We start from the raw sequence: 24,605 nt of genomic DNA, 5'->3' as shown, positions 1-24,605 counted from the left end.
ATTAATATAGATCAATATGGTTCCTTACAGCATGTAAATTAAACAAATATTTTCGGAGATATTACAAATTTAAAATTTGCGTTTAAAAATGTGTAATGTAATAAAAATTGTATGAATTTAGATATTCCAACGATAGCAGGAAATCTTCATAGTAAGTATAGGGGAAGAGGAATTGTTTTACTCCAAATTTAATGCGTGCAGGCCAAGGGCAGTAATGAATGAACCAAAAATACTGGATCGACTTTAATCATGTTTTCATTGAGTGACATAGGCATATATATTTTATGCCCGTGCAAAGTCGGAGCGGGCCGCTATGTTTTTATATACAACATTCATATTTTTTCTGTAGTGTATTTAATTTAGTATCAGCATTGCACCCGTGCGAAGCCGGGGCGGGTCGCTAGTATATATATATATATATATATATATTCAATAATCAGAGCGGATGGTGTTAGACGTTTTAGCCTACACACTTCACTGCCTGCTTTTTCATATATTTAACAGGTCAATTGAAAAGTGCCGGGGAATACCATAGTAAAACACTTTTTTTTGGCAAAATTAGTTTTTTATTCAACATAATTCCCTTGATTTTCGATACCATTTTTATAGTACGATTTGCCCATTGCTTCAAAATAAGCCTCAGTTTCGGCGATCACTTCATTTGACGAAAATTTCCTCCCAGCGAGCATTCTTTTGAGATCTGAGAACAGGAAATAGTCGCTGGGGGCCTGATCTGGAGAATACGGTGGATGAGGAAGCAGTTCGAAGCCCAATTCATAGATTTTTGCCATCGTTTTCACTGACTTGTGACACGGTGCATGTTACACTCGGTGAACTCGGATGACTGTCGATTGGACTTCGGAGTGAAATGATGGGGCCATGTTTCATCCCTTGTCACAAATCGACGCAAAAACTCGGGTGTATTACGCTTGATAATCTTCAAACGCCGCTCCGAATCATCAACTCGTCGCTGTTTTTGGTTAAAAGTGAGCTCGCGCGGCACCCACATTGCACAGAGCTTTCTCATACCCAAATATTCGTAAATGATATGATGTAACGTTCGGTTGATATCTTTAAAGTCTGCTATTTCATTCAATTTCAATTTACGGTCATTCAAAATCATTTTGTGGATATTTTAAATGTTTTCGTCGGCAACAACCTTTTTTGGGCATCCACTGCGTTCACCGTCTTTGATGCTCATTTCACCAAGTCTAAACTTAGCATACCAATCCTTGATGGTTGATTTCCCTGGGGCAATGTCCGGAAACTCGGCATCAAGCCAAGTTCTTGCTTCAATTGTTTTTTTTCCCTTGAAACAGAAATATTTTATCAACACGCGAAATTCTTTTTTATCCATTTTTTTCACAATAACAAAAGTTAATTCACTCAAAATGCTATAATTTACAAAGTAATGATCCGATAGCTGTAAAATTTATATATCTTTTGAGGGTTAGGTCTAACTAAAAACCATATGGAGTTAATTCTAGTAGTGTCGTCTATGTGTCAGGCCGGAGACTTTTTAATTGACTTGTTACGTCAAATAGGCTTCAGTATTTAGTTATACAATAATATCTTGTTATCCAATGATAACTTGAATTTGAGCCAATACATTTGGTAGAGTGTAAGTGAAAATTGTTTCCGTTTGGTGAGTATGTGCTTCTTCCAAGTTAGGCGTCGTTCTAGGAGTATACCAAGATATTTAGCATCCTCTGTTTGCGGGAGTTGACAATTATTGGTACGAGCTGGTGAACATGTTCTTCTACAGAGAGTAAATGTTACTGATGATATGGCGGAATCTTCATGTGGTTATTTTTGTTGTAGGTAGACCTCTTTTCTTTAGTCATATGTTTCTTTATTTTAAATGAGGTTTATCCTAAGGTCTATTTTTTCTGGTGATAAAGGTACTTTAAGTAATGCTTCAATCATAAAATTATGCATTTGAAAGCTATGCTATAGTAATTTCATTAAACATATGCTACTATAAATATTTAAAGGATGTTTATGTCTCATCGCCCATTAACAGTGATTGTACTGTGATCGTTCGAATTATTACTCAAGAATTTTCGTTGGATAGGCGACTGTGTTCTTTTTATGATAAACTGATGATGAATTTAGAAGAGATGCATTAAGAGACGAGGAAACAATGGCGGGTTTAATTCGTCTGTATAGAGAACAGTAATCAAAAATATTACGATTTAAACGATAATTAACAAGTTTATCTAAATGTAAAATACCAGTGAGAAAAGATGAAAGTTCGAAAGATCCCAAGCTTTACTATACCATGTCTGTAATATTTTAAAATACCCTTCTAAAGCTCTATGGTATATGACCTCTTTGTTAAATGTCATCCTTCTAGTGTCATAAAAATGAATCTGCGATCTAACAGACACTATTGGTCTGCGAGGAGTTATAATTGCTACTTCTTGAACGTTCTTTAAATATGTGGAAGTAATAGACTTTTTCAACTATATCAGTTGCAATTAGTTAAATAGAACTTTCAAGAAACTTTAGCACGGTCATTCATGGGATGAATGGGTAATATTTAGATTTTTAATATGATATAAACTATCTATAGTCACGTCACATGTTTTTGAAGAAAAAAAGAAATAAAAATAAAAATCAATCTATTCAAAAATAAAATGTTGTCTTTGTTAATTATCTTGTCAACAACCTACTCATATATTCACAAAATAATATTGATTATCTGCCGCAGACGAAAACCCACAAAATATACATGAATTCATATTTGTCATCATAACTGCGATACAACTTTTGTGCCTAAGTATATTAAGAATCGAATTTTTCTAGACCACTCTGAATCTGTTGATTTATTGGGACATATTTCACACACTTAATGTCAGCTATTTGCCTGTAAATTGTCGGCTTTTATCTGAATTATACGGGAAAAGCAAATGAAATACTGACCAAGGCTGAAGGCTCTGTGACTTTTACATCTACGTTTTGATTTAGATATTCTTAAATTGGAAAAAATATATTTTCTGAACATAAAGTTACAAAAAAATGATACTTGCTCAAAGAACTGAAGAAATATTAACTCACAGTAAAATAAAAGTCCAAAAAAATTAGAGAATGATTATATTGTTATAGTGAAGAGTAGAAGAAAATCGCTGTTATTTTATAACAACAAAAGCTCAAGCTTATTATGTTTTGATTCGTTTTGATTGTTGATTATCTACCTTTAAAACAGGAACTAACTAGTCGTTAAGGAATTATAAAATCTGGGTACTGGGTACAAATATACCAGAGTCTAATTTGCTCTGCTTTTTGTCTGACATGATGTTTCCAGTTTAATATACTATCAAGATATATTCCGAGGTATTTAGCTGATTCTGCTTGAGCAATCGGGCATCGGTCGGAAGTGAAATAATTAAGTTTTTGTCATTTCGCCGCAACGCAGAATTAACATGGCCAGATTTGGAGCTATTAAGCTGTATTTTCCAGTCTCGAGTCCATTTGTAGATCTTGTTGACCGCTACTAGTACTTTTTCTATAGCCTTAGACAGAGATATATACATGCGTGTGAAAAGCCATATTAACGGTGTCATCGGCAAATGTTCCCAGTACTGTTTCTTTTATTGTTGGGATATCAGCAGTATAGAGCAGATATAGGAGTGGTCCCAAGACACTACTCTGTGGAACTCCAGCCGAGATAGGTTTAAGTGTTGAGAATGTTTTGGGTGCGAGACTAAATTTTCTTTCGAACAAATCTTATTCCAGCAGTAGACAGTAATTCCGCGGTGCCAATTTGTTCATTTTGTATATTAATCCCAAATGCCATACCCGATCAAAAGCTTGTGAGACGTCCAGAAATATTGCAGGGCAGTATTTCTTTTCTTCGAATGTATGTTTAGCATCTGTCCCTCTGAGCACTTCGTCGATTGTTGAGTGGTGATTTCGAAATCCAATTTGGAAATCTGATATTTCTATAAATGGTTTAATATATTTTAACAGCAGTTTCTCAAATAATTTTATATCGCCAGTAGCAGCAAAATAGGCCTGTAAGATCCAACTTGTTTGGCCGGTTTGTCAGTTTTAATCGACTATTTATGCTTATATTTTCGATACTTATACTCTCGATATAAATAAATAAAATAATGAAAGCCGAACATTATTCGACGAATCGATCGAATAATATCGCGGCGAAACCATTCACCCACCTGCACATACACACACCCATACACTTACCGACATAAATCGCCGTTGAGTTATGATGTGGATCGTAGGGGCATACGGCTTGACCCGCTTTCTCGTTCTCCACCGTGTAATTCCTGTTAAGAACGTTGTATTCACGGCAAATGGGCTTGAAAGCGTTCGTACCGCACAGTAACAAACGGCCCTGGGCAGTCTTCGCCATTATACGGATGTAATTTTGGCAGTTCTCCTGGAAAATAAAGAAAAATAACGTCATAATTGCGTCGACGCTCGTTTATCAACTTAAGACCTTCGGATGTTATTTATTAGCGGGATTAGGCGTACGTTCCCGTCTAACTCTATTGCCTTTTTAAAAAGAGATTTCCGCCCGTCCTTCTTTTCTATCATCTTAATTTATCATTATTTAGATAGATGGGGTCTTAGATTAGAGTAGGGTATCTGAATGAATACGAAATATATCTATCTGGACGCTTATCTGTAATTTAAGCATTTATTTCTTGTATTCAACTAAGAAATACACTTTAAATTATTAGATTATTGATAGCACGACAGCTATCGAGCGTTGTTCTCTGCAAAACTCACCTACTAAAAATTTAGCTAAATGTATTTGTGTTCAAAGGTATCTTGAAATTCCAAGTATTTAAAACTATAAACTACCTCAGCGCTAGGTATTTGCGAAAGAGCGGTAGGTACAGATTACATTTTTAAGAAGTAATTAAATTACAAATATCAAATACATATTTGTATTTTGAAATGCTTATTTTAGTTACAAGTAATTTTGCCAAAATATTAAAAATTATTAATGATTTCCTTATTTATAACGCCAAAACAAAAATTAATAGACTAGGAAATTAATATATTTAATGATCAATAACGCCTTTCCATAAAATTAGATTTTAGGTAGCGTTGGGAACTGAAAATGACTCGAGTGAAAATGACTGTCGACTATGTAGTAATTGACTACTTTTTACTATCGACTGTTCAGTCGCTATTTTCGGTCCGACTGATTTTGTTACTCTTTACTATCGACTGTTTCAACCGTGTACTTTTAGTTACTATTTTTGGTTCTATTAGTTTCATTCGACTGATTTTTAACATTCTGACTCTGTCATCCTAGCAGCAACCTTGACAAAAATGTACCCAATTTATGCTTACATAGATTTATATGTAATATATATAGTTTTATGATTTTTTCGGTAGTTTGCTTGTAAATATCAACATATTGTATATTAATTTTTTTAGAACATCTTTATTAGATACGCTCAGTACAATCTTAATTTCCAATTAATTTATTACTAGTTTTCCTATGTTCTTGGATTAATTAACAAGCAAGACGAGTGCGAGAAAATACATCAGTATGTATTCCTCAATTACAAAATTATAATTATTTATTAATTATTAACTTATAGCTATAGTTTACACTAATATTACACACTAAATGTTCACACAAGTTCGTATGGTTTTGTTCGTTTCAATCTCCTGACATCCTGCGCGCTGTCCAGCAGTTGTATTGCTTCCACGTTAGTATGATTTAGTAATCTTCTTTCGCGTTTTAAGGCGAAATCCTGCACAACTTCGCAAATCCATTTGATTTCCAGGTCATCGTGCAGTACTTCATTGGTTACATAGCGATAGGCATTGGTAATCAATCGAAGAACCTTGTTTTGACAGCGCTGTTTGACTAACTGATTTGAATTTTTAGTGTAACCCCATATTTGCACCCCATAGGTCCAAATTGGCTTTATAATTATATTATAAATCAACCTCTTTAATTTTAGATCAATTTGAGAATATCTTCCGACTAACCAGTATAGTTGTTTTATTTTGGTTCTAATGTGCTTTTTGTCTAACGTGATGCTTCCAATGTATATTAATATAGCAGTATAATGTAATAGGTAAAAAGATTTAAAATTGTGAAGGATAAATAGTAAAATACTTTTGACTGTTTTTAAGCCAATAATAAGAAATATTTCGGTAACTCTCCCAATTTTTGTGAGATAATATTTCCGATGAATAATAAATAAAGCATTTATTTTATTTTAAAAAATAACCCGTAAAATATTTGTGCAATGCTGGTAAAAATATTCAAATTAGTTCTTTTCCATATTTATTTCATTTATATTTTTATTTTAGGTAATAAATTATAAAAGCGAAACACCTCGCCAATTTGCCGAACATATTGCGCAAATACGCGAACAACATTCGCCGCGTCGGAAATTATACAATAAAAAAAATGCAAAGTGATACAAGTGTCTACTCAACTTTAATAGGTCTGGGAAACCTTCCGAATACAAATTTCTAGACAGCTACAAAAACGACCTTGCTCTTTGTAATAGTAATGTTTCCACCGTCTTCATGATCTCCTAAACAACATTCAGAGAATACAACCTCGGGTCCGGGGCGGAGAGAGGGGGGATGGGAGCAAAAAACTTTCCAGAAAAGGAACCCGATCCCTTTTGCCTCCGGGCCTACCCTAACGGGGAATTTAATTTAGTGTTTCGGGAAGGTCAGAGCTCGCCCTTACATCTTTTGTCTGGATAGATCGTATATAAAAGTTTAATACTCGACGTTACTAAAATTCGGGGACTAGAACATTTTCTTTTAATTTGTCATAATTCTTGATACTCTGATAACATCTTTATTAGATAAGCTTAGTACAATCTTAATTTACAATTAATTTATTACTACTTTTCCTATGTACTTGGATTAATTAACAAGCAAGACGAGTGCGAGAAAATACATCAGTATGTATTCCTCAATTACAAAATTATAATTATTTATTAATTATTAACTTATAGCTATAGTTTACACTAATATTACACACTAAATGTTCACACAAGTTCGCATGGTTTTATTCGTTTCAATCTCCTGACATCCTGCGCGCTGTCCAGCAGTTGTATTGCTTCCACGTTAGTATGATTTAGTAACCTTCTTTCGTGTTTTAAGGCGAAATCCTGCACAACTTCGCAAATTAATTTGATTTCCAGGTCATCGTGCAGTTCTTCATTGGTTACATAGCGATAGGCATTGGTAATCAATCGAAGAACCTTGTTTTGACAGCGCTGTATGACTAACTGATTTGAATTTTTAGTGCAACCCCATATTTGCACCCCATAGGTCCAAATTGGCTTTTTAATTGTATTATAGATCAACCTCTTTGATTTTAGATCAAGTTGGGAGTATCTTCCGACTAACCAGTATAGTTGTTTCATTTTGGTTCTAATGTGTTTTGCTTTTTGTCTAACGTGATGCTTCCAATTTAATCTACCGTCAAGATGGATTCCAAGGTATTTTGCTGATTCTGCTTGAGGAATAGGGCATCCATTGAGTGATATAATTAAGTTTTTATTATTTCGTCTTAATGCAAAATTAACGTGGACAGATTTGGAGCTATTAAGTTGAATTTTCCAATCTTTCATCCATTTGTAGATTTTGTTGACTGCCACTTGCACTTTTTCTATTGTCCTAGGCAGAGATTCTTATAATAGTAACAGCTGTATTTGAACATCCAAAAATCAATAGCATCCTGTCTTGAAATTTAATAAGAGGTACATGCACACAATTTTAATTTAATATTGTTTATATTTGATGCTTTATAATGTCAAAACAATTAATTGTAGCATTACTTTCCTCATCATCTATCCACTCAAAACAACAAAACTACAGCATTATATTTTTAAAACCATAAAACTTCTTATAGGAAAACTATATAACTATAAAACACAAAAACTCATATTATTACACAGTAATTCCCATGAAATTTACTTCGGAACCCTTGAATTTTCTTAATTTTAAAGTCAATTAGTTAAGAGAACTCCATTACATCGGAACAATTTCCACTTTCATTTCCACAAACTATTTCGCAATAATTATCAACCCATTTAAACTCTGCCTCGCCACTACATCTTTCTGTCCCGTTAAGTAAAAGATACTGAGCGCCGATTAAGTTTTCCAGACAGGGATTAGATTAAAACTAGTTTTAGGTGGTAACGCCGAGACCCATGCCAGAATAACTTCCAAAAGGTAATTAGAGATCGTTAAGCTGTGGACGAATATCTTATGCTCACGTAACTTATGTTTTATGCCAGATAAACAGGCAAGTGAGACGTTCTGTCATCCTATGCGGCTCCAGTTTTCGGAATATCGATCGGGCGAGAGCCCGACAGGAAGATGTAATACCGCCAGTTTGCCTACGTTTGGTTGTTTGGTAAATATCGCGCATATGGCGGACTTAATTTGTGGAAATAATATAAATCCGTTGCTAAATATAATGTAATAGGACTTAAAATTGTAGCCACTAATTGGCCATTCATAATTCATTAAGCAATATCAATATTTTGTATGGAAATAGAGTAATTTAGCACAAGTAGTAATACATTTTACTTTAATAATTTTCTTATATATTTTATTAGATACGTTAAATAAAATATCAATTATAAATTCATTGTTTGATTGGTCCTTCTGATTTCCTACGCACTATCCAGTGTGATTTTCCGTTTTCGCATTTTTGGATATCTTCGTAAATCCATTTGATTTCCAGGTCATAGTGCTTCATTGGTGGTTATATCATTGATAACTTTATTTGACACAATTTTTCTAACATCAATAGGGTTATATGTTTTGATTCCTTATTCTATTATTAAAAACATTGTCTATTAATATGGTTGTCTAATACGTCACGTTACTCAGTAATAGTGTGAATACTATTTACGTTTAAAAGCCGTATTACTCTACAATGGTAGCCAATATCCTTTCATACACATAGCATATTCAGTTATTTAAAAAAACGTGTGAAAACATAAAAACTAATTTTAGAAATACAAAATAAATAACTTAATCAAACACAAAAAATACAACCGAAAAATGTATGCTGATTTTTATAGTTAAAATGATATTGAAATAGATAATTAGGTTTAGGTAGGTATTAAGCTAAATTGTGTCTAAATAGTAGAATATATAATACGTGTACGTATATAAGTTAAATAAGGTTTTTGTTTATTTTAAATTAGTCATTACAACGATTATTATACACAGTGTTATTTTAAAACGTTTTTTTTTTGTGTTAAAAATCTAAGAACGTTTATATAAGCAATAACTGGAAAGTGTGAAAGTTGTTGCTATATTGCCTGGATTACAGGAAGGTTTCACTCATTGTTTCGCAACATTGTTGTTTTTTCTGATTGCTGGATAGTAGAGACATCAAAAACTACTATGAAGTTAAAGATTGGACTAAAAAAACTGACTTTGTTTGTAGTACATCAAACGTTAAATATGAACAACGTTAATATTCCATAAGAAAATGTGATTCTTCCACCCTTACATATAAAACTTGGTTTAATGAAAAGTCCTATCAAGGCAATGCATAATAATGGTAAAGAATTTTGGGTATTTAAAAAATGTTCCCTAAATTAGGTGATGCTAAAGTAAAAGAAGCCGAGAAATAAAAAACAACTTGAATGAATTCGATGAAAATATTACAGCGAAAGAGTTGAATGACTTCTTACAAAAAAAAATAAAACGATGGAGTGTAGAATGTCTTTAGAAATCTCAGCTTATTTTCTCAGCTTCATCATAATTTGTTAATTTCGATTACCACTAAAAAACTAGTATTTTGTTATTTTTTATAAACTATTTATTTTTGTAACTATTTATAAGTGATTAACCAATAAGTAAAGTTCGTATAATGAAGGGTTAAATTTATCCAGAACATAGGGTACATGCAAAGTTGTACGTTGTATCGGTAGTATTCCGCACTAGCATTTCTTAGGTGGGCCCATTGGAGAGATGAAAAGCTACTCAGTAAAGGTATAGCATGTTACTGAAAGAGGGTCTAGAAAGAGGCTCAAGTATATAAAAGTGAATAAAACCGTCAAATTGTGACCTTAACTTACTAACAAACAGTAATGAGATGTGAGATGTTAAAGCATCATTCTGTCACCATAAAATAAATGAAATAATGTAACAAAACAAACATGTAACAAACAACTATAAGAAATGTTCACATCATCGATACACGTTCACACATTCATGCCTATCATTCAAAATGAATAATGTGTCATAATGAAATTATAAAGAAGCGAAACCTATGTTTAACTCTGTTACGAAACTCTGACAACACCTATAGAGTGCAAATTTGAAGCTAAAATTTAGTTTGATTAAAGTAAAAGTGTGAAAACATCACGTAGTTCAGTACAATAACGTGACTGATCACTATCATGTTTACGCAACCATTAAGATATCCTTATAAATGTCTCAATGATTCACCAAAGAAATATATGTAAACGAACGAAAGGTTGTCTTAGATTTTAAAATAAAGGCCAATCAGTAACCAATTACGTAAATTAATGCAGAGCCTTTTCTGCTTTAAACCTCGTAAAAACAGATACACTGTTGTCTGATTAGTTCGAACGAGTAAACGAATGAGCCCTTCAAAGTTGTCCGGTTGTCAGGCGTATGCAAAATTCTTGAAAGTAATAGTGATTAAAGGTTATAACTCTAACTTATAACCTATTGTGGCTGTATAATTAATTGTAGTTTTTAGATGTAATATAATATTAAAATAAATTATATTTGATAACATTTTAGTACAATTATTTTATTTAGATTAGAATTTTGTTGTACGTGAAAGCCAAATTGAACTAAAACTCAGAGTTGATGCGGCAACATTGCGACGTTTTGTCGTCACAAATTTAGACGTATGTACAAAATATCTTTGAATAGACTTCTACAATATGAATGTTTTGTCAAGCAACCATCAATTTATTGCTTGGTATCAATCCACGACTTCTGAAAGGATTCTAATGAACAACACACAAATAACGCTATTTCAACTGATTTTTTTTAATCTAATGAAAACAAAATTTCTATTCCAATTTTAACAATACGACAATTTCTAATAGTCACGAATGAACGACGGTTGCTTTACAAAGTAAACAGAGCTTTTAGATGTCCTGTATCAAACTGTACTTCTCCAGTTATCACAAATTTAGATGACGTATATACAAAATAACTTTGAATAGACTATACAATATGAAGGTTTCGTCAATCAAGCATCAATTTAGTGCTTGCTATCAATCCATGACTTCTGAAAGTATTCTAATCAACAAGACACCAATAACACTGTCTCAACTGATTTTTTTTAATCTAATTAAAGCAAAATTTGTATTCCAATTTTAACAATACGACAATTTTCAACAGTTGCCAATGAGCGAGGGTTGCTTTACAAAGTAAACGGAGCTTTTAGATGTCCTGTATCAAACTTTACTTCTCCAGTTATCGATCCTAAATGCCGCAGTGAACTTTACACCTCGATGGTTTAAAAGCCTTCCTAAATCATTTAAAAACTTTTAGGGAGTTAATGGACAATAATTGGTTAATGGCCGTTGATGCGTATAAATTGTCTTGACATAGTTATAATTTTCTCGCGCCTGATTATTTGGTTATTATCCATCAAATTCATTCCAAGTGGTAAAAATATTTAATTCCTTAAATATTGCGTTAAAGGAGTTGGAAATATTTCCAGTACGGGGCGGTAGATTATTTGTTAAATGTTTTATAATTTGTTTTGCTTTCCTTAATTCGTCGGTAATTATATTAGATGAAGTAGATTAATTCATGATTTTAATTAAACATTTATGACTGTATATATATATATATATATATATATATATATATATATATATATATATATATATATATATATATATATATATACGTGTAGTAGATAGGTTAAATAAGTTTTTTGTTTATTTTTATTTAGTTAGTACAACGATTATTATGTACATATTTTAGTTTAAAATGTTTTTGTGTTAAAAATCTTTGATAAAAAGTTTGATTATTTTTTAATTTTTAGGGAGTTCCTTATTAATTTTTTTGAAGATGGTTCAATTTTTTTGTTAAAAATATCTTTGTTTCTATTAGCTTGAATGAAAATGTTTCATAACCGTAATTCGTATGATTTTTAGTTTTATTTTTCTAATTATAAATAATCATTGCTATTAGTGAGAATATTTAACGTGGGGAAATGTAATTTCGGTTCTTTCTAATGAGTTTTCACAATCGCCGATCTTTAGTAATATTTAAGCAATGAAGCCATATAACAGTGCGTTTGAACGGTATCAGTTCATAAACTAGTTTAGATATCGTAGGTAGGTCGAAAGTAGTGTCTTTCGTCTACTCGTTAAAAAGTTATTAATATCTGAGAATGATTTATCGATAATTGCGCAGTGTTTATAGAGATAAGTGCTTAGATGGGGGTCATTATCAGAATTGATTCTCGAATTCATTTAGAAAATTTGTTTTAACATCCATAAAATAGTTTTATTTGGAATTATTTTGCTTCAACAATATTGTTCTAAGATTACAATATAATTTCGTACCACCTAGCCATTTCTTCAAGCTTGGAAATGAGAAAGAGTCTCAGAGTGCTAAATCTGGAGAATGTACTGGAAGGGGTAGCAATTCCTAGCCAAGTTTATGGATTTTTGACGTTCATCCAGCGATCTAAGCAAAAATACAACTTCCTTTGGTACACCCTGTATTTATGAAAATGAATTTTTTATATTTTTTTTATTTTTTGTTACCTCAACACACGTATTATGGAAAAGAAAGGGGACATGACTAAACACGTACATTTTTTCTAAGGTAAATAAGTCTGATACGCAGTGAGGGAGGTTAAATTCGGTTCTCAATGTGGCCAAAGAGTTACATTCTGAGAGTAAATGGTACACTGAGTGGAACAACTACAGCGGGGGCACTGAGGGGGGAACACTCCCCTCGAAAAAGCTTAACGAAAACATGCGGCCGTTTCATACAAGACAAATCGAAATTCTGAACTAATAACATTAACTTGTGCTCGTAATAAATTTTCTATGCTGCCGATGGAATCAATTAAACTTTCGGCGAGGATTAGCGAATTTAATCGTCCGCCATCGAGGAGGAGGGCGTTGAATATACTTCCGATAGTCGCCGAGCGAAATCCGGCGACGGACGAAGAAGACCGACCGGCAAAAATGAAAGTATCATTAGGAGCGACGAAAATAGGAGAATAACGAACCGAACCGGAAGATCCTGGGTAACAGTAAATTTTCTCGCGAGTAATATCTCTTTGGGCTAATCTCTATCCGGGAGAGCCGTTAAGAAAGATAATCGATACGCCTGCTCGCTGGTTTGTGCCCGTCCTGCGAGGAGGCAAACGGTAATTAGAGCATCACTAATTCTTATTTAAATTTAGTTGGCTCTGCCGCAAATTGTATTATTTCTTCTGGATGTTTTACAGGCCGATGCTTTCGGAAATTCGAATGAAATGGGAGCCGAACGAGACCTCGAAGATTAACCGGGTTTAAATTTGAATCTAATCATCGGTTTCTTTTCAGGATGGTATAAATAGTACGATAACTTTTTTAAAATTAATTGTATTAGCTCAGCGAAAGATATCTCCGTCCGTAGTCCGTCTAAAATACCAGTGAATTCAGGTCATCACTACGTCGAATTTATTGTCATTTTGCTTTAAAGTCAGATCTCATTTTTCCTTCTCGTTTTATTCTAATAAAATCGAATCAGCCTATAAAATTCCTCAGGTTATCCAATGTCTACAAAATTCTCAAAACATTAGTGATAATATTCAGATGTTATAACAGGTCTATTGAAAAGTCCCCGGCCTACCATAGTAAAAAAATTTTTTTTGGCAAAATTAGTTTTTTAATTCAACATAATTCCCTTCAAGGGTGATACACTGATTATAGCGACTCTCCAACTTCTCGATACCATTTCTATAGTACGATTTGTCCTTTGCTTAAAAATAGGCCCCAGTTTCTGCGATCACCTCTTCATTCGAGGAAAATTTCTTCCCAGCGAGCATTCTTTGGAGATCTGAGAACAGGAAATAGTTACTGCGGGTTAAATTTGGAGAATACGGTTGACGAGGAAGAAATTCGAAGCCCAACTTATGGATTTTTGCCATCGTTTCCTCTGACATGACACGGTGCATTGTCTTGGTGAAGAAGCACTTTCTCTTTATTCAAATGTGGCCGTTTTTTGACGATTCAACGGTCCAATAAGGCTATGTAATAGTCGTTGTTGATGGTCCTTCTTTTTTCAAGGTAGTCAATAAAAATTATTCCATGCGTATCCCAAAATACCGACGCCATAACCTTGCCAGCCGACTGTAGCGTTGTTCCACGCCTTGGAGCGGATTCATCGTGTGCATTTCACTCGGATGACTGTCGATTGGACTTGTGAAAATTAAATGAAGGTGAAATGAAATGATGGAGCCATGTTGCAATCATTGTCACATATCGACGCAAAAACTCGGGTTTATTACGCTTGATCATCTTCAAACAATGCTCCGAATCATCAACTCGTCGTTGTTTTTGGTCAAAAGTGAGCTCGCGGCACCCATTTTGCACAGAGCTTTCTCATACCCAAATATTCGTGAATGATATGTATACGCATGTATACGTTCAGTTGATATCTTTAGAGAAACTGCTATTTCGTTCAATTTCATTCTACGGTCATTATAAAATCATTTTGTGAATTTTTTAATGTTTTCGTTGGTAACAACCTATTTTGGGCTTCCACTCCGTTCACCGTTTTCGGTGCTAGTTTCACCACATCTAAACTTAGCATACCAATCCTTGATGGTTGATTTTCCTGGGGCAGTGTCCGGAAAGTCGGCGTCAAGTCAAGTTTTTGCTTCCACTGCATTTTTTCCCTTCAAAAAACAATATTTTATCAACAGGCGAAATTCCTTTCTATCCATTTTTTTTTCACAATAACAAAAGTAGCTTCACTCAAAATGCTATAATTCACAAACTAATGATCTGACAGCTGTCAAATTTATACACGCATCTATTGAAGGTTAAGGCTAACTAAAAAACATGTGGATTTAATTCTAGTAGCGCCATCTATGTGACAGGCCGGGGACTTTTCAATTGACTTGTTATAGCTCAGATATAATTCGTAGTAATCACTGGTGGTTTCCATACCTCAAAATAAAACTTCAAGGCAAGAGTTTTGGCTAAAAAGAAGTGACAATGCGATATGGAAAAGCTCAACTGGAACTGAATAAATCATAATAAAAAATATTAATATGATTTGGAATTAAAAAAATAGATAAATATTGTATCTCATCGGCCTGACGGTTACTCCTGGTTGCCTGATTTGAGCGTTTTTCGTTTTATTGGAGTATATGTATTAAAAGCTTCCAAATTTCTCGCCTCCAGGTACCCCCATTTCATATCCGTTTAATTTATACATGGATGGTTAGATTAAATCAATTAGCTTGCTTTTTTCAATGAAACTAATCGGATCTCTTCCACAGACGAGATAATCGAGCCGCCACTGTCTACGAATTAATTCCCTCATTTTTCCGTACGAGTCCGCGTCGTTTGCCCATGAACGAATACGAACAATGGCGTCTCGTTATTCAAACGAGTTAGGAGCGGTAAAAAGACATTCCAAAGGGACGTCTTGATGAGCTACAAGTTTTATTACCCAGAAGGGCGTCGAAAAAGTTATTTAATGGTCCCATCGCAATCATGAAAGTAAGTCGGGCCTGTTGATTTTTCCGGTCCAATCAGACAGTCATCCCGATTTAATCAGATGCTCCTTTCTATTGCAATTAATAAATTAGGTTCGCTGGTTTCAAGATACGATTAGTTATCTCTCAAGTTTGACTCACCAGACATTATAGTATCATGAAAATAACAGAAAAAAAGAGGAAGCGAATTTGTTAGGATGGAAGGTAACTTTATATCCAACCAACAATCACTAAAGTAATATATTTAGCTAATGAAACAATGATCGATAAATTTCGAGAAACATATTATCTTAAAGATATGGCATATAGCAAACTGCCATGAAAAGATGAATACCAATTGAAGCGACTTCCAAAATATCTGCCTCTTTTTAATCATTTTGTGGCGACCGCCACGACCCTTTAGGCCACCACCAATTCACCATCAACAACTACAAAGGTTGGCAACGCCGGTGGATTGGTACCATGCAGTTCTGGAGTATAAAAGGTCATCACGACGACGTCTCGCTCTCTTTTCTTATCACCGTCCCCCTGTAACAGTACCACTTCCACAGCGCTACCGTACTTCCTTCACCTTAACCTAATATCCTGTCCATTCTCCCATCGACCACATGTATCAATCGTAAGTTAAAATAAACAACTTTGATTCAACCAGTCTTTTTAGTTCCCCTGCAAATTCCTTCCAAAGATAGTAGTGAGTGTTCTGATAAATGATCGCAGCGGCAGCCACACATTTCGACCGACCGACCGACCCGACGAACATTCCTACAATTTCTTCTTGGTTTGATAGATTTTAAGATGCTTCTATAGTCAATTCAAAACACTAATGACACACGTGACCTGTCAAATTACACAATACACACGTATCTGTCAAAAGTTGTAAAGTCGTTTTACAGTCAGACAATATTTTCCTTCTTATTTTATTCTATTTAAAAAGAGATAGAATGCTGTTAGAGAAGTTCGAACATTTAACCGAAAGAGCCTGCAAAAGTTGTCGGTTTGTCAAAGGTCTGTAAAATTCTTCAAAATATTGGAATTACAGTTTATAAACTGGCAAACGTTGTTTTAACGATTTGTTTTAATTAATAATATTATATATAATATTTTATAATTTAATAATGAATAAATTTGAAATCGCCCCGGTTTTTATTGAAAATATTTTTCTGCGCATTGCAGCTGCACTGAATGTTAGTACGGACACACTCACTAAGATATCTGAAAAATAAAAAAACATTCGAGGAATTTAAAATATCCGTTCATACATTGCTCGGTAATAGAGTATTTAATACTTATATATTTAAATAAGACATGAATATTTCAGAACGGTACATTGGATCGCCCATGGCAAGATGATAATAAATATAGTGTAAAGACAACAAAAATTGCTAGACAAGGGTAAACGTTGGAATAACTATCGATTAGGTTTTGTTAGTCATAACATTTATTATAATTCATCGCAGACATATAGTTCTTCATGCTAGAAACAGGAATGGTTGGCGTGGATATGGAGTATTGCATAGAATTATTACAATGGATATTCAGGTCGAGGAGGGTATTCAAACCAGAACTGTCTGGATCTATGGAAAAAGGCATTTTCGAAAGTAACACCTTCGGTTTGTGTGAGCTCGATCAGACACATTAAAGAAGAAATTGACAAAAAATGGTAGAATATTGAGCAAGTTTTTGATGGATTGGAAATAAACAGCTTAGTTATTGTCTTGATTAGTGTTTCTGAAAGTGACAGTGATTGAATAAAATTTTATGAATGTTGATTTATGATTGCAACATTGCAATGTTTCGACATCACAAATATCCATGACGCATTACTAAAAAGACTTTTAATAGAGTATATAACGTGCTGGAGCCTAATTGGCGTCCAATGGAAGCTTCACATTACGCGGTAGCGCGCTATTGGCAGCGAACGAGTTAATTATTTATCCATAACAAACTTTTGTGTAAATGAAAATATCTTTAAAATGCATAAATATTGGCCATAGTTATATAATAAGGAAGATTTATTCATGTATGTACAACCTTATTTTGTCTTATTAACAAATTAGCATCTAAACGCATATATAAGAGCATAGTCGTAATTTTTTATATATTTTTTAAACTATAATTTCTTGAAGTAACCCCGCAAAAGTTTTAAGGGAATTAAGTATTTCGCCGTCCAGATAATATTTTCCTTTATATATTTGCCGCTTGTTATGTTTTCTGTTTCCAAGCAAAAACACCAGGCGTCTTCCATTTAAAGTGCCTGGAAGGAAGAGATAACAAACAAAAAAAAATTAACCGGGAAAAGGTAAATTACAGAAATTTATCCTGGAATTTATCTCGCTTTTTTAGAGCGTACACTCCACTTCCCGGTCCCCGTTCTTTTTTATTCGCGTTAGTTATCAAATTAATTATGGTTTATTTTATGTGTTGTAATGTTCGTTCATAATTTCAGCAACAGAAACTCACTTCCATTTCGGAATATATATACTTATGTTCTGGATTTGCTGTTCTATATCTTGAAAATTCCAAAATTAAGCCGGCTTAAGTGGATTGGAAAACTTGCCTAACTTGGAAAATACCATGAGCACAAATTTACATACAAAATGGCAATGTATCTGGATATAAACGCTCTTTCATTTCATGTTTCTAATTAAGAATACAATATTAATATACATAAGGTAATATTAATATTTTATTATGTTGACTAGGACCTAAAGACTCTTTCATTCCAAAATGTTTTAATTTTTTATGCGATAGTATTAAAACCTGACCTTCGAACATATTACTGGCTTAGTTATAGTCTTATTCTTACTATTTTCTCGCAATTATATCATATTTCGATTTCAACATATAAACCTTTCCTGGCCTTCCATGAATACTTTTAAATCAAATTTAGCACAGTAGGTCCAGCCGCTTCCGAGTTTTAGCGAGACTAACGAATAGTAATTAAGATATATACATAATAAAATCAAGTATCGAACTTCTTTAGATAACCAGTCCCACGTAAACGGTTTTGAGACAGAAAATTTCATAAATTACACTGCCCTACATGAAGCAAAAATAGTAAAATATGATGAAAATAATGTTCAGGAGTCCCCATGTTCAAGGCGCTTCACACTAGCTTTTTATCTGGAATGCTCTATGGACTAAGTTTTATGGATGTTAAGAGTATATATTGGAAAAAAACAGGATTGCTTCTTTTTCTCCAACCAAATATAACAGTTGTGGTAAAAGTATTGTACATCTTGTGCTTTTGTGACGTTTTTTTTATTATGGATAATTATACGCCACATATTTATTAAAAATAATCGTTCCATTATTGCCACTCAGCGGAAATTTCGTCAAAAATATCGTAATCGCCCAGTGCCTCACAAAACTACAATTTATGATTTACATGCAAATTTTAACCGAGAGATCATGATCAACGAGTTGAGTACAGTAATGCAATTCTAAGGCTGTCTGGCGTAATTAAAGATTTTTCGTCTAAATTGATACTGAGCGATGAAGACCATTTTCTTCTCAGTGGCGAACATAGAATCCTCAATTAATTCATGAGACATCATGGCACCCACTAAAAACAGCTTTATAGTGCCCCAAACGATTGAACATCTTGAAGACAATATTCGTCACGAAATTGAAGAAATTCAGCCTCAGATGTTACAGGATATCATGAAAATGCCTTAAAAAAGCCGAAAGTTGCATAGCGAATCACGGTCACCATTTACTCGGTAAAATTTTTCAATTACAACACAAACATAAAGATGAAATAAACATTATATGAAAACCAAACTTACTTATCTTTTCTTTGAGCAAAGTTATTGGCACTCAAAATGGTTACCTTGAATATATATTCCATTTTTATGTAACATGAATACTTATATATGAATACGAAAATATAGAAAATATGAATACGTACCTCATCTTTTCCTTTCATAACGCACATTTTGGCATCATGTTCATTAGGATACCACACCAGTCGTTGCTGTTCGTTCAGATCAGAGAATGTCAAGTTATAGACCACATTTCTGCAACAAACAAAATAGCATTCAATTAAAATCAATCTGACTTTGCAACAAAGTAAAAACGTAATCATCGGCAAAAGATTAAACTCAATATGGAATAAATGTTATTAGATCTAACAAGCATCTTTCATTTTAACGTAGTTGATGGAAATAAAACAATATTAAAATGTACGTTACATACGGCGTTATAAACCCCAACAGAGAATACGTTCCAACAACAAATATTAAAATGGAAATATTTGATTTTAAATAACTCGTTGCAAATATCAGTATTGCACAAGCACAAAGCACTTAGTAAACAGTATAGATTGTTTTGAGTGTTAACGTTAAATAAAGTTCTACCATATTATTTGTTGCCGATGCTCATTTAAATTCTAGAAAAAATAGTTACATAACAAACAAATACATACCGTTATTTTAAATAATGTAAAATATAGATATTCGATATCTATTTATATATATCCTGTTGTTTATTATTAAAATTCCAGTTACATTTTAATTATTTATTTTTAACTATTATTTATTAAATATATTTTATACTATTTTTTGTTGAAATATAAAAAATGTATTGAAAATATTGTTTTTTACAAAAAAATATTACAACGATCCTAAAATTCATGAATTACTTTAGTGTTTTTCCTTTTTTTTAAATACACTTTAGTGTTTTCCTTTCAAAGCCTTTAAAATTCACTTAAGTTTTTTTCCTTTACAAACTACGTCTCCAAATTTGTTCTTCAATTGTGATTTTAGCGTTCAATGTAATTGTAGAAAATTTGGAAGAAATATTTAAGTGTCTGCAGAGGTACAATTATTTTTTAGAACCAATAGGCTAGATATTCAAAAACTGTCTTCTTTTTAATAACAATCTAGGCTTTTAGATTAACAAAACTTTCTCTTATTCGTACTCTTTAAGTAACGGTTAAAGTCTCATTACTTTAAACTCTGATGGATGGAAATTTAGCAAAAAATAAACGACATACAAAAAATATAACATAAATAACTAACCCAACAATTCTAGCGCGTTATCGTGTTTATAATCACTTCTGTGTGCGTGTAAATGTGCGGCAATAGCCGAAGATTTGTTAGTGTTATTGTTGGAAACAGCCAGGACCGTAAAAAATAAAAGTGCTTTTAAATTTCACACAATGACTTTTGTTTCGGGGTCGAAAATGTTGAGATAAATTAAGCCAAATAGTCAGCGGGGACAGTTTGCCCCTAAATATGAGCTGTAAAATATTGGACACCAGGGTGAACTGATGCATAATGGCGTTATTGCGTTTTAAAACTATATTTATTGGATGAGTTCAATAATGTTAAATATGGCGTTACATTAGCAGCGCGGACACAAATATATATATTAATACGAAAAATCAAAACTCTGTCCTCATTTTAAAAAATATTTTGAATACAAATGAGTGCGAAATTTAGCACAGTTAAAGATTATATGGAGAAAGCTTGTAATTAAAATTTACGTATAATATGTACTACAAATATATAGAATTAAATAAAATGGCTCCACACAAACAATTATAATTTTTGAAATCAGTCTAAAAATGTAACAAATGCTATTTTATATGAAATGTATAGTAAATGAGTAACGATTTTGTTTAATGTATTTATTATAATTACTGTTTTAATTTTATTAATTACTCTTTTTAATTATTGATAATTGCTTCAGTATTGCCAACGCCAAAAAATACACGCAAATTTGGATTAGAAATTGTTATAAATAGTTTAATACAATAAAGAGTTAAAACATTTTACATACTTAGTCGTAACAAAAAGTTAATACACCAGCTTTATTGAAAAAATAGTCATATTTAAAATTTCATTATAAAAAAAATATATATACGATAGTGGTTCAAATATGATTGAGACAAATACTCTCACACATTTATTTACTATTGAAAAAATGGACAAAAATTTACAGATTTTCTATTTCCCCTCACTAGTTATGCACTTTGTCCATCAGTTCGGAAGTTTTTTGATGCCGGTATCGAAGAATTCCTTGGCCAACTACCAACTCCTCTACCTCGCCGTTGATGTTGAATCTTTGACCTCCGAAGCTTCACACTACTACGTGAAACAGATCCCAATCAGTACAAAAGATTCAGTTCAACCTCATTCTAATTAATATACTTTTTAATTCAATACATGATGATTAATGTTAATATTAAATACAGCTTTTCGTTGATCAGGTCCAAAACCGTGTATACTTGTGTTATTGTTCTATTACAAAACAAATATTACTAATTAATTATTAATACTCAATTAATTGTGAAAAACTGATATAACGTTTGAAAAAATGGGTAAATGGTGATGTAAACGTCAAGAATCGTTCTTATCTGCTTGAATCCAAAAGTTTAGCCTACAACTTATTACGTGTTTTATTTAATCACCTTATATCACCTAAAGAGCTTTGTATGAATGAATCTGTGCAGAATTAGAACATTAAAGAATCGATATGTTTGTTAATTATATTATATTGTACAAAGCTACGCGATATAGAGCAATAAAAACCCCATGTAAATGTAAAAATGTTTCAATATTTTCAAAATATCTTTCACTCGGTCGAACATTCCCCGCCGCATTAACTAAATCAATAGAAAGCGTCGTTTTATTCGGGAATATATATTTTTACGGTTTTCATATTTGTGCAAACACAATATTCAGTAGCAATTTCTGGAAAACGATCGGGAAAATGTTCCCCTTAAGGCTGTGCCATCAAAGGTGCCGTTCTCAAATGTTTGTACAGTTCGTTTTGATTTCAAAGGAAATTTTTTAACAGCAACGTGATATAATTTATCCCCAATCCCTTGTACGTAGTGCTCGTCTTTTTTCAATTTTTGGTTTACCTTTTTCTGTACCATGAATATGTATATACCAGGTGAGTCGGAAATTCCTTCCCGATTTTCCGAATTTTGTAACAGATTTCAATGAATAGAGGGAAAAAACCTACTACCAACACACCAGTTTGGGTTTATTAACAAGCATTCAATAATTGACCAGGTCCATAGAATAACAGATGTTATTGAAAAAGCCTACGAAAGTAAAGAAGTATGCTTAGATATATTCTTAGATGTAGCACAAGCCGATAAGGTTTGGCATAAAGGCCTTGTTCATAAATTACAGAAAATGTTACCAAAACAACACACCGAACTATTAAAATCGTACATTACAACCAGAATGTTTAGAATCAAACAAGAAGAAGCTTACTCTAGAATAAAAGAAGCTAAAGCAGGTGTACTCAGCACGATGTATAAAATTACTTTTGTTCATTTCGCTGATGATCTATCATGTTCTACATACGGAAACCAACACATACACACCTCTCAAATGCACGTATGGTACTTTAATTAAGCACGCACGTGCCAGTCATGGAATTAATTCATTCCCACACCCAATATATTTCCACTTTTTTTCGTACGAGTATAAAATAAAGCGCGTAAATTATAACTAAAACGTTTTAATATCTCAGACAAAAACGTAACCCTACCAATGGGCCCGTCATCTGTACGTATTAATGCTTAGTTAGCATGTCCATCACTCGAGATAATGATTATTTTTAAGGGGTGTGTCCCGGCGAGCGTCCTTCCTACGGGAATTAATTGCTTCATATGACGGGACAAAAAGCTACATTAAAAAACACAGAGGACTTTATCTAAATGAAAATGTCCTTAAAATTGATTATTCGGTAAATTACCCAAATTTGTAAATTGCATGATGTGGCCCATAGAAAATCACGACGTTCTTGACGGCACTTCATCGTTGCTGAGTCGTTACGAATGAGCCGCGACCTCTTTTTTTCCAGAGTTTTTTTTTATTTTGGTAACGTTAATGACGGTTTCGCGTAATTAATTTTTAAATTGCGAATATATATTTTTAATTACCGTATTGAAGCCATTAGATAATTAATGTTGGGATTAAAAAAATTAATTATATTTCCAGAGATTCCGTAAGGGTCACGAAACGTAATCGTGTTTCACAATTACTTAGAATAAAAAATAATATTTGGTATATGAATAAGTTTTCGTTTGACAATATATGGCTAGTAAATTGTACACACTATTAGCTAATATTACAAGTTTACAGATTCGTGTAAAACTTTGGACCCAAGGAGATGAGAAAGATTCCTAACGTTATCTGATTCTCTGGATCTTCAATCCGTGTGTTAAGGTTGGTTCAAAAACCGAATTTTCGCATAGTGGCAGCACTGAATCAAACATAACGTGGAATTGTGCTTCGGAACGTATGAACATGCAGGTACAACGTTGGGAAAGCAATACAAGGTGTTTTGTTATATTTGTGGATGCTATGTGTAACGTTATGACCACAGGCTATATCAGCACAACAATGTCGAGGATCTCTGGTTCCTAGATAATAATGGCGTAGTCAGAAGTTTAAATAAAGTAAAACCATTTGATCTAGTCCAGTGAAGTAAAATTCAGTGCACATTAAATCTAGTGATATAGATGTTAAGCCAAAAGTAATTTGTGGTATCAGAACCGTAGGATAGGATAAAAACAAAAAATACTTATTCGTGTTAACTTACTGGTTGTTACAATAAATAATAATAATAAAAAACAGTAATGTGCAATATTTCATAGCTGTATAATATTGGCACTTCAAAAAATATCGATATTCTTTATTCATAATAATTGAAAAAGTAGAAATATTTTAATGAACCATTATAAATAAGTACCAAAACGCAATAAACATTTAAATTAAGTACTATAAACTTACCATTAAAACCATTGGCGCAATTTACGCTTAGTGGCAATAATGAAACGATTATTTTCAATAAATATTGTAACTATTTCTGTTCGTTCTTGTGGCCTATATGTATCCATAATAAAATGTTAACCTCTACACAACAC

The 24,605-nt window shown here is 32.8% G+C and overlaps 1 protein-coding gene across 3 annotated transcripts in view; it reads right to left on the bottom strand.

Moving 5' to 3' along the window:
- Positions 1–24,605, bottom strand: part of Sema1a (Semaphorin 1a) — a 713,484-nt gene that overhangs the window by 37,808 nt on the left and 651,071 nt on the right. For 2 of the 3 annotated variants that reach the window (XM_076412071.1, XM_076412072.1), the window contains exons 3-4: positions 19,623–19,731; positions 4,207–4,402 (exon numbers count right to left, since the gene is read on the bottom strand). In XM_076412071.1, coding sequence (XP_076268186.1) covers positions 4,207–4,402; positions 19,623–19,731 — 305 coding nt within the window. Of the gene's footprint in view, positions 1–4,206; positions 4,403–19,622; positions 19,732–19,909; positions 19,994–24,605 lie in introns of those variants that run through there. The other variant, XM_076412073.1, reaches the window with a different exon arrangement.

This window comes from Rhynchophorus ferrugineus, unplaced genomic scaffold, assembly GCF_030347505.1.
Source record: "Rhynchophorus ferrugineus isolate W39M unplaced genomic scaffold, kcgeb_rfMv2 rfM8, whole genome shotgun sequence".
NCBI lineage: Eukaryota > Metazoa > Arthropoda > Insecta > Coleoptera > Curculionidae > Rhynchophorus > Rhynchophorus ferrugineus.
This window is presented reverse-complemented; position numbering and strand designations above follow the sequence as displayed.